The sequence below is a fragment of the Biomphalaria glabrata genome, chromosome 2, assembly GCF_947242115.1.
Source record: "Biomphalaria glabrata chromosome 2, xgBioGlab47.1, whole genome shotgun sequence".
Lineage (NCBI taxonomy): Eukaryota > Metazoa > Mollusca > Gastropoda > Planorbidae > Biomphalaria > Biomphalaria glabrata.
In genome coordinates, this window is record NC_074712.1 from 23013175 (window position 1) to 23025711 (window position 12537).

Here is a 12537-nt window from a genome sequence, read left to right on the forward strand (position 1 = left end):
ACAATGTGACTGAAAGTTTTAATGTACGGAATCAAAATAAGTCAACCACATACATTTCAGTTCATGCCAGATTCACATCAACTAACTCAACGTGGCAGCATTTGAACAAAAAAATTGATTTCCGGACGTGCTGTTGTTAATATCGGATCATTTACTTTGACCACTGTAAGGTTGACGGCTTTATTTTTCCTGGGAGAATATTTTACACCTATTGATTTGTGCCAGGACTTTAGAAGTAAATTTGAAATCAATTCACGAAACAACATCTAGCACTAACTTCTGTCATAACATTTCTGATTATTATTAGACTCTGCATAAGTGAAACCACTATGTAGATATCAACCTAAAATTTTCTGTATACTGATGTCGTTTTGTATTTGGTCCATGATTTTAAGCATATGCTAAGGCACATGCTTAGAGATGACAAGGACTTGAAAACACTATTTTTTACTTGTATTTATGTATTATATTTAGAATAATTTGATACACAAAAATGTGTAAAGTGTAACGTTTGGCTCAGTGCTTTAAAGAAAAACAAACAAAAATTATTTAAGAAAAAGAAAGATTATATTAAGAGTACTTTTATCAATTAGTTTGGATCAGTCATGTAATTAAATTTGTAATAGATCGACCTGAATTAGAACTCATGGCTCAAGCCTTCTCAGGCTTCTCAAGCCAACATGGTAACCGCTTCGGTAGTGGAGAGCCCATGAACTTGGAAGATTGTATTGTTCATTGTTATCTATTGTTTCTATAGTTTCTTCCTATTTTTTTCACTAAGACTCAGACGACGATGTATAAAGGGAACTAATTCAGCATATACCACCACTTTAGTCAAGTACAAATTCTTTCCCTTGTTTGAGATACCAAACAATAACTAATTAACGAATTGTTTATTTTTTTAAATTGATTCTTGTGTAGTCATGTAAAAGAAATAATTGAGCAACATTTCAGCTTGATCCGAGATTGGGTGTGGGAGAAATAACATGAACAAACTTTTGACCACACAGAGTTGATAGAAGCTTTGTAAAAAAAGCTTGGCTACATAGGGAGCTCGATTTGGAAACCAGAATTGATGTGATCCACAAAAGCAATGATCACAATAAGCACATAGAAGGCACAGGAAAGAAATTAAACGTAGAATATAATGTAATGTTGATAAAAAAAATGTCATTATAAGTAGGCCGAATCCATGGATGTAGCAAAACTAAAGATAAATACTTCCTACAATCCTTTAGAGCTCAAACTATTATAGTCATTTTATTTCCTCACCATTTCTTGCATGTTTCCATTTTCTTAGATAGTCATTTGAATTTTTTCAAAATTGTTTTTTCTTTGCAACGATCCCACAATGTCTAAATACAGTTTTTGTTTGAAATAAAGTTTTACCAATGTCTAAATACACCTTTTGCTAGTAAGGAAGTCCCTGGATGGTGTGAAGTTTCCTTTGCTATAAATAGAGACTACATGGATGTGACAAGTGTTCTTGTCCATAAAATATCTGTCGATATTTTCTGTTGTTTAAAAGTACACGGCCTTTGAACATAAACTAAGCTCTATCCATTGATCGATCCATTCATTGTTTTTTTTTGCTGCTGACACAGAAATAAAATCTATACAATCGAACGTTCGAATATTTTATCATCCCAGCCGTTTATTTTTTTTTCATTTCATTGGGGAGATCAGCGGCGAAAAGTTCGATCGCTGGTCACGTGACTTAACAACCTGTCTGCAAGGTATTTCCAGCCAATCAGATCTCGAATTCTGTTTCGTCAGTCTGAACTTTTTCCCGAAGAAGATAGTTGAAAGTGTGAATGACTGTCTAGACAAACTGAAGCAATTCTTTTGTTTCTTTGGGTTTTGGTTTTCTCAGCAAATTGCATTCGATGGAAGTGTAACATTAAAAACAAATACAATATGAGACTAATACTTTCTATGTGTCTCACAGTAACGGTAAGGAAAGTATTTCTATTTTCTTAGTTCATTAAAGAATAGAACTTCTATATTCTTACTTCAATAAAGAATAGAACTTCTATATTCTTACTTCAATAAAGAATAGAACTTCTATATTCTTACTTCAATAAAGAATAGAACTTCTATATTCTTACTTCAATAAAGAATAGAACTTCTATATTCTTACTTCAATAAAGAATAGAACTTCTATATTCTTAGTTCAATAAAGAATAGAACTTCTATATTCTTAGTTCAATAAAGAATAGAACTTCTATATTCTTAGTTCAATAAAGAATAGAACTTCTATATTCTTAGTTCAATAAAGAATAGAACTTCTATATTCTTACTTCAATAAAGAATAGAACTTCTATATTCTTACTTCAACGATGTAAATGATCATCGATAAAAAAAAATAGTGTTTACTGTGTTGTTGTTTAATTGGAACATGTTTATAGTATTCAAGAAAAATGTGACTGTCAGATGCAGTGGCGCTTCAGACTCTCATCACGATCTCGACTCCCTGCCGGGGATTTGGGCCAAAGCTTTCTCAGAGGGAACGCCAACAAACTTATACAACGAAAACAAAACCTGAGCAGCTGTTTTTTTTTTTGTTTTATAATAAAGTTAAATGAATAATTTAGATGAATTGATTGAATTGTAACCTAAAGTTAAATGAATCATTTAGATGAATGGGTTTAATTTCTACTTTTTATTATCAAAAGTAAGGCCTATTAAATAATACAGCCTTTTTTTATATAATTCTTCCTATCTATTTATCTATATCATTTATAGCTCGATAACTTGGCCAGTGAGCTTCTTATGACACAACGAACTGCTTCAATCTGAATTGTAGGCCTGCAGACTGTGCGGCCCTCTTAGTGTTCACAATCACAAACGTGCCATTAAAATGTTCTCTGTTAAATGTAATTTGTTTGAAAATAATAGAATCACGATGTAATGCCCTGGTCCTATGAACACTTCAAGCTCATTGAAGGCTTTATTGGATGGGATCAACACGATGAAAAGCCTTTTATCAAACTGACATCAACTCACTCTGTCTGTCTGGTCAAAAGTTTGTCTACGTTATTTCTACCACACCCAGTCTTGGATCAAGTTGAACCTTTCATCAGCATAGACAAGACAAGAATCAATAAAAAACATTAATCAATTAGTCAATTAAGTACTGGTATATAATTATTTTGTTTTATTGGAAATTAAGTCTTCAGTATTCACAAATACGGCTAAATATGCAGGGTTTCGTCCCCTTAAATAATAGAAAACGCTTTTTCACCCACATCCATTCTTGGATCAAGTTGGAACTTAAACACTATAATATTGTAACTATTAAAACATGAATCAATTAAAAAATTAACCAATAAATCAATTATTAATTGGTAAATAATTATTTTGCAAGATACATAATAAGGAAAATAACTTCTATACTACTGAGAGATATAGTTGTAAGTGCGGAGTTTTTCTATTAGATAAGCTTTGCTTTTTAAAATAGGATAATTATATTTTGCTTCATTATCTTTGCCTCTTTAGTGGTACTTGAAATCTACAGACACTGATAGGGAACGGGGAAAGAGCTGATCAAATGGGCAGATAGGCAGAAGAGCAGTAAAGTGAACAGACTCACAGGCGGATAAATACATCTCTTTCAAAGTGAAATGACTCACAGGCGGATAAATACATCTCTTTCAAAGTGAACAGACTCACAGGCGGATAAATACATCTCTTTCAAAGTGAACAGACTCACAGGCGGATAAATACATCTCTTTCAAAGTGAACAGACTCACAGGCGGATAAATACATCTCTTTCAAAGTGAACAGACTCACAGGCGGATAAATACATCTCTTTCAAAGTGAACAGACTCACAGGCGGATAAATACATCTCTTTCAAAGTGAACAGACTCACAGGCGGATAAATACATCTCTTTCAAAGTGAACAGACTCACAGGCGGATAAATACATCTCTTTCAAAGTGAACAGACTCACAGGCGGATAAATACATCTCTTTCAAAGTGAACAGACTCACAGGCGGATAAATACATCTCTTTCAAAGTGAACAGACTCACAGGCGGATAAATACATCTCTTTCAAAGTGAACAGACTCACAGGCGGATAAATACATCTCTTTCAAAGTGAACAGACTCACAGGCGGATAAATACATCTCTTTCAAAGTGAACAGACTCACAGGCGGATAAATACATCTCTTTCAAAGTGAAGCCTTCATCAGTGCACAATAAAACACCTATTCTGCCCCGTACCACAAACATACACACACTTTTCATTACATTCCATTTGATCAGATACACATAATAAGTCATAATATCAATTCAAATTCTAAGAAATGTCAATATTGAAATAGAAAATTTAATGTTTAAAAATTTCGTGAGGCTTGTCTATCAATTATATTTCGTCATGATATGAAAACAAAACATCATTGTATCAAAACTAGGTTCTTGGAGTAAGACATTAGATCAACGTGACATCTATCTATCTATAGTGGGAAGCGTGGTCGTGAGGCAAAGTACGCTTAAACTTGGCTACCTATGAAGCCAAGCCATCACCCGACTCGAGCAGAGTTGTGTTTACTTAGCGCCTAAAGGCAGCACGGAAAACCTTCTCCCAGATACCCCTTTACCCCACTAGTCCACCAATGAGATTGAACCATAGCGCTCTGAGAATGCTATAAGCATGAAAGTAGCACTAAATAAAAGCCATAATTTAATTTTATCTATCTATCTATCTATCTATCTATCTATCTATCTATCTATCTATCTATCTATCTATCTATCTATCTATCTTATCTATCTATCTATCTATCTATCTATCTATCTATCTATCTATCTATCCTCTCGTATATACGTTACTAGTAAAATGTAAACATTTATTTTCTCTATTGTTTCAGATTGTGTTCATTCTAACTATTGAAGGTAAGATTTTCAGGTTTTCTGTCACGAATAGAATAAAACTCTCAACAAGCTCTAGAATCTAAGACAATGATTAGACTAATATTGAAAGGATAGAAAATAGTTGAAAGACATAGATTCTAGAGATTTTGGACAATCATTTGGTTTATTTATGGGCGAACTTTTTCTGCACATAATATACGCCTCATTCTTTTTAGTATTGATCCAGTGAAAATATTTTCTTTTATTCATTCTAAATGTACACTCATTGTACACAATAAACTTTTGAAATCTAGACTTCAAGGTGAGAAGTCAAGACTTTCTTATTTGTACATAAATAGCGTAACCGCATTCTGTTTATGCTATTTTACCTTTTTTTTACTTAGAAAAGGGAGATACATCTCGTAGCATTGAGACATATAGCAGCAATAGTTCGGCTCTCTCCTTTATATACGCTTTGTTTATTTTTTTAAAAGTATTTTTTTCTATTTTGCTTGTTTTCTAGAACATGCTCTACTTTACACATAATAAACCCACTTTAGTTCGTACCCATAAGAAACAGTTTGGGACATCGCTCTGCTTACTGCTTTAAGTTTCTTCAAAAAAATAATTCTGAGGATCAATTTAAAAAATACAATTTTCGCTACACACTAGTTCACCTATTACTTTGTTTGTATGTTTGACATGTTTCGGATGTTCCTTCAGAGTTGAAGATAGTTTATCTTCCTAGTCCAAACCTCCCGCAGGACGACGGGGGATGGGAGCGGGCAGGGTTTGAACCCTCGACCGTCGATAAATCCGAACGACAGTCCAGCGCGCAAACCGCATGACCAGGCAGCCATCCTTAAGCCATATTTAATTCTATACTGCTTATTAGAATTATTTTTTATTATTTTTACAAAGCTTATAGCAACTCACTCTGTCTGTCTGGTCAAACGTTTGTACACGTTATTTCTCCCACACCAAAAACCTGACAAAACAAGAACAATACAAAAAATTAGTTCATTAACTTTTGGTAATTAATAATTACTTTGTTTGGTATCTCGAACAAGGGAGAGAAATTGTACTTGACTGAAGTGGTGGTATAAGTTGAATTAGTCCCATTTATACTTTGCATAGAGTAAACTCTCTCCTTTCTATTTTGTTTTAGAAAACTCTCAACATTTTGAAATAAACATTTCATATACGAACAAAAAACAAAGACCTGAATATTTTTAAAGAAAAAAAATCACTTTATTTAAAAAAATAAATTTTAAATCAATAAATAGAACTAAAAAAAAAAAGTGATAGTCCTACCTCGAGAACATGATCTATTGACAATGAATGAACTATAAAAAGTGATAGTCCTACCTCGAGAACATGATAAATTGACAATGAATGATGCTCCTCCCTCCGGCCCTACAGATTGCGGGGCCCTATGCGAAACGGATTGCGCGGGGTCCATTCTGGGTTGAGATAAGGATAATAAGTGAAAATTAGGATTTTGTATTAGAAAATAAATTCGTCTTTGCATTTTATTCATACTTTAATAAGTACAAAATCACAGTTGAATTAACTTTACGAGTCATCTACAGTAGATAGTAGTTTTCCAACAAAAAGCCGATTTGCATCAGTTTTCAGAAGATTTTAATAATTTCAGATTTTCGTGACTTTTTCGTATATTTTACAATTTCAGGGGAATTCCATGAACCCTTTTAAGTTAAAATGGTTTAATTTAATAATTTACACCTAGAATTCGCGCGGGGCCTATGAAAGTGCGGGCCCACTGCGGCCGCATAGGTTGCTGTGGTCTAAGACCGGCCCTGATCCCATACATTTCAGGAAGAGAACCATAGTACTAATTCATTTCATTTACATAGATGTCTACATATTTATCGCCGAACCAGCGCCAAAACGGCGGCGTCAAAACCACGGCACCAAAACGGCGATGCAAAAAAGTTCTGCTTCGTTCTTTGGAACATCTTCAAAACCTGTTCAAAAAGTTCATGGTGCAGAATAACAAGCTTTGGTGTCTTCTCTTAGATCTTCACTTAGATCTTATTTAGATCTTCTCTTAGATCTTCACTTAGATCTTATTTAGATCTTCTCTTAAATCTTTTTTAGATCTTCTCTTAGATCTTCACTTAGATCTTATTTAGATCTTCTCTTAGATCTTCTCTTAAATCTTCTCTTAAATCTTCTCTTAGATCTTATCTTATATCTTATCACTGTACAGTTGCTGAATCAGTTTTTATAGGATGCTATCAAGAAACAGTTCGAAATCGACTGTTCTCCATCAGTCCAGGCAACTATGAACCAGGACTTATGAAGACAACGTACTGCCAAGAAAGGTGCGGGACGTTTGACTACCCGTATGCTGCACTGGCCGAGGGTAAGTGCGTCACTAAACATGCAATATTAATAATAATAATAATAATAATCTTTATTGTCCATATGGAAATTTGTATTATAATTTGTGCATTACACCAAACAAAAAACATTATAACTATAAGAAACCAAAGTGTACATTCACACCAGTCTCACTCATAATTTACATGTGACAAGGTTTATATCAGATTGTTCTTATTTAATGATTTGATTGCCAGGGGAACAAAAGAGTGTTTGTGTCTGTTTGTCTTTGCCATCGGTGTCTTATATCTTTTTTGTGGTGGTAAAATCACAAAAATCACAAAATCCTGACACAAAGGGTGATTCTTTATTTCGAGGATCTTGTTAGCTTTTTCATAGATGTTTGTCTCAAACAACTGCCCAAATGTGATTTGTTTTTTTTTTGCCAATGATTTTACCAGCAGCATTTAGGATTCTATAAAGTTTATTTTTATTTTTAATGCTCAGATTGCTATACCAGGTAGTGATATTGAAACTTAAAATATTGCAGATGTGAGCGTGATAAAACATAGCCAAGGCCTTTTCACTAACATTAAACGAGGACAGTTTTCTTAGTAATCGTCATCTTCTCTAGCCTCAGCCAACACAAAACTCGCCTCAGCCAACACAAAACTCGCCTCAGCCAACACAAAACTCGCCTCAGCCAACACAAAACTCGCCTTAGACACCACACAACTCGCCTCAGTCAACACAAAACTCGCCTCAGTCAACACAAAACTCGCCTCAGCCAACACAAAATTCGCCTCAGCCAACACAAAACTCGCCTCAGACACCACAAAACTCGCCTCAGCCAACACAAACTTGCCTCAGCCAACACAAAACTCGCCTCAGCCAACACAAAACTCGCCTCAGCCAACACAAAACTAGCCTCAGCCAACACAAAACTCGCCTCAGCCAACACAAAACTCGCCTCAGCCAACACAAAACTCGCCTTAGACACCACACAACTCGCCTCAGTCAACACAAAACTCGCCTTAGACACCACAAAACTCGCCTCAGCCAACACAAAACTCGCCTCAGCCAACACAAAACTCGCCTCAGTCAACACAAAACTTGCCTCAGCCAACACAAAACTCGCCTCAGCCAACACAAAACTCGCCTCAGCCAACACAAAACTCGCCTCAGCCAACAAAAAACTCGCCTCAGACACCACAAAACTCGCCTCAGACACCACAAAACTCGCCTCAGACACCACAAAACTCGCCTCAGCCAACACAAAACTCGCCTCAGCCAACACAAAACTCGCCTCAGACAACACAATACTTGCCTCAGACACCACAAAACTCGCCTCAGACACCACAAAACTCGCCTCAGCCAACACAATACTTGCCTCAGACACCACAAAACTCGCCTCAGACACCACAAAACTCGCCTCAGACACCACAAAACTCGCCTCAGCCAACACAAAACTCGCCTCAGACAACACAAAACTTGCCTCAGACACCACAAAACTCGCCTCAGACACCAAAAAACTCGCCTCAGACACCACAAAACTCGCCTCAGCCAACACAAAACTCGCCTCAGACAACACAAAACTCGCCTTAGCCACCACAAAACTCGCCTCAGACAACACAAAACGAAACCCACTAGAACAGCAGTTCTCAACCTTTTCTGTTCCCAAACCCTTTTTACCATTGCCCACTATGCGGCGACTCCCAACAATAAAATCATGTGTGTTTTGCTAATGTTATAAAATCGTAAACATAATTTGAATACATGTTATTACTAGCCAAAGCTGTATGTAATTCTTAAAACCTATATTTCTGCACATTGCTCAATTACAACTAACTGAAATGTTATCTGTATGACTGCATTGATTTTCTATTCTCTTGCGTATCGAACATATTCATCTTGCGTATTGAACATATTCATCTTGCGTATTGAACATATTCATCTTGCGTATTGAACATATTCATCTTGCGTATTGAACATATTCATCTTGCGTATTGAACACATTCATCTTGCGTATTGAACATATTCATCTTGCGTATTGAACATATTCATCTTGCGTATTGAACATATTCATCTTGCGTATTGAACATATTCATCTTGCGTATTGAACATATTCATCTTGCGTATTGAACATATTCATCTTGCGTATTGAACATATTCATCTTGCGTATTGAACATATTCATCTTGCGTATTGAACATATTCATCTTGCGTATTGAACATATTCATCTTGCGTATTGAACATATTCATCTTGCGTATTGAACATATTCATCTTGCGTATTGAACATATTCATCTTGCGTATTGAACATATTCATCTTGCGTATTGAACATATTCATCTTGCGTATTGAACATATTCATCTTGCGTATTGAACATATTCATCTTGCGTATTGAACATATTCATCTTGCGTATTGAACATATTCATCTTGCGTACTTATGTGACAATGTGAAAAGTACGACGGAGCACGGAGAACTGATTGACTAACTGTATCTTACATTGGTACATAATTGTTGTGACAGTTTATAAAAAAAAGCCAACGTCATTGCGAAAGTTGAGCTTGTTTCTGTTTTAACAGATCAGGAATTATAGGGCTGCCTTTGCAAGATCAGGATGGCTGCCTGGTCGTGAGGTTTGCACGCTGTACAGTCGTTTTGAATTTATCGATATTCCCGGGTTCAAAGCCTGCCCCCTCCAATCACCCGTCATCCTGCGGGAGGTTTGGACAAGGAAGTAAACTATCTTCAACTCTGAAGGAACATTCGAAACATGTAAAACACACAAACATCACAGCGTTATCTTTTTCATTAAATCTACTGCATTAACAAGTTGGAGAATCCTATTTCACAAAGATATGTAGTTGAAAATTAACCTCTTTTAAGATGACAAAGATTTGAACAAGGGGTTAGTATCTGTAGTTCACTTTCATCGCCGGAGAGCGTTCCAACTGTGCTTTCGATTTCTCATTTTAAAAAAAAGTAACTAGCTATGAAAAATTGTGTACAATCTCATTTTTTTTTAGACAAAAATCTATTTTTTCGTATGGCGACCCCTGGGAAATCGTCATTCGACCCCCAGGCCCTAAAGGAGGGGTCGAACCTCAGGTTGAGAACCCCTGCACTAGAAAGGTTCCTTCTATTCTGTACACAATATAACTTTTGTGGGTCCAGAAAAAAAAATTATAAGAAAACGTACAGACAATTTTCACCAGTTCAATACTAGCTGAAATGAGATTGTATACAAATCACAAAACAATTATTTATGCTTCGGACATGGTCCCTTGTTTAAACATTTTTTTAAAAATATAAACATTTTCTAAATTTTAGTAGTAATAGTTTGAATGTATATCTACACTCACTATGCTGTCTCTTAAATCTAATGGGCTTTGTTGCTCTTATGCGTTTCGTTTCTTTTGGTTTAAAGCTAGATTTATAAATTTGGCCGGAAGTACCTTTTACTTATATATCTTTTGCATTTTTCAGTTCTCTTTTTAAATTAAACTGACATTATTATGCTATAATTTTAAGTGTGCCTGATAGAGAAAAAATTCTGCACAAAAATACGGGTAGCTGGGATAAAGCCCGATAGAGGTTATAGAAAGTAAAGACCCGAAACAAGCGCGTGAAACTACACATTTACAAGATCTGTGTATTTTTTTAAGGACTAGCGTACTTCAAGTACCCGGCATTTTCCGATACACTATTTCATATACAAAAATAATTATAGAAATAAAAAATATTTTGTGATTTTAAAACTTTAATGATTTTTAAAAGGTGTTTTTAAAAAGGTATTACTGTAATAAATTGTGAATATTCATTTGTTATGAATCTCACAATCTATTTTGTGTCTGTTATAATTTCTTAATGTTTTCTTTAGTTAAGCGGTCGTGTTTTCTCCTGATGTTTATACCTGAGATCTCTTATCAGCCAAATAAAAAAAAATCGCATGTGAATATATGAATGAACTTGTTTTAGATGAAGTCTATTAATTATAGTTGCTTTGAAAAATGGATCTCACACATGCCATGGACCTTGTCATAATAGTCATAGATCTATGCAATCAAGTTATAATCTGTAATCTATATAATCATAAATATTCAAGTTGAATTCGAATCGTAACTACAGAATCAGTATAGATCTACTTCTAGAATATATATCTAGGTTATAAATATAATAGAAATAGAATCTAAGATAATCAGAATTTACTCTAGGCAGTCTAGATCTAGTATCTTAGACTTAGTCTTGATTTTAGACTAGATTTAAGTCTAGTATACTATATAAACCTATATATACGCAGCCTACCTAAATAAAAAGTAAATATATATTGTAGTATATATAGGTCTGTGGTTTTATATTATTTAACTTTCGTAACTTCTTCTATAGAGAAATGCCTTTTGTAATTTCTTTTACTGAAAATGTGGGCTATTCGCATCTGACACATACATAATTTTTAAGTGCAACAACAAAGCCCATTTGTAAATTACGTATTCTTTCTATTGCTTGTTAGCCCAAGAAAGGTGTCAATTCTGTATTTTAACTTGGAAATACATTTGATAACTAACGTAATCCTAGTTGTAAAGAAATGAAAAGCTCAATGATGGTCAAATTAAATGTTATACCCGTCTTCTTCCTTGTAAGCGCAACACGGTTGGAAATAATTTTTCACCCTAAAACTCCCATTCTCTCTCTCTCTCTCTCTCTCTCTCTCTCTCTCTCTCTCTCATTCTACCCATCGTTGTTGTGGTGCTTTGTTTGAAGTTAATTAATTTTGTGTGTGTGTTTTGTTTTCAGGAAAATTCTGTTTTTGCTCTCAAAGTATTCCAGGTAGTTCTAGTACTCCCTCATCCTGTAACATGACTTGCTCTGGACTGGCATCTCAAACTTGTGGGAGTATTAACTACGTGTCTGTGTATTCAACTATCAAACCCATAGCTGGATTACAGGTTGTTACATAAACTCTCATAATAATTACTTTGATGAAAGACAGAGAAAAAGAGAGAGAAAAAGAGAGAGAGAGAGAGCAAAACTAAAAGAAAGAAAGAAAGAGTTTTGTGACAAAATAAGAGCTAGCAAAAGAAAGTGTGGAAAGGACAGGACTAAAGAATAGGGAGTGTTTAGAAAAACACGAGAGAGAGAGAGAGAGAGAGTGAGAAAAACAGACATTCTAGAAGTGAAGTTTCATTTTATCTTAGGTTTCGACTGATATTGTGGGCCTACAAGAAGTGCCAAAAATTGTCACACTCTCGGTATCCTTTGCTAAAGGTAAGTTAATTTTACACTCAACTAGTTGGCTTTAAAGTACTTACTATTTACTTCGATAGAAATAGAC

General features: G+C 34.9%; 1 protein-coding gene across 2 annotated transcripts in view; it reads left to right on the forward strand.

Annotated features, from left to right (window-relative positions):
• The first annotated feature begins 1755 nt into the window (after positions 1–1755).
• The window catches only part of LOC106052228 (uncharacterized), an 84408-nt gene continuing 73626 nt past the window's right edge, over positions 1756–12537 (forward strand). For both annotated transcript variants that reach the window (XM_056019666.1, XM_056019667.1), the window contains exons 1-5: positions 1756–1953; positions 4870–4894; positions 7086–7241; positions 12000–12151; positions 12401–12470. In XM_056019666.1, coding sequence (XP_055875641.1) covers positions 1918–1953; positions 4870–4894; positions 7086–7241; positions 12000–12151; positions 12401–12470 — 439 coding nt within the window. In that variant the 5' untranslated portion in view covers positions 1756–1917. The remainder of the gene's footprint in view (positions 1954–4869; positions 4895–7085; positions 7242–11999; positions 12152–12400; positions 12471–12537) is intronic.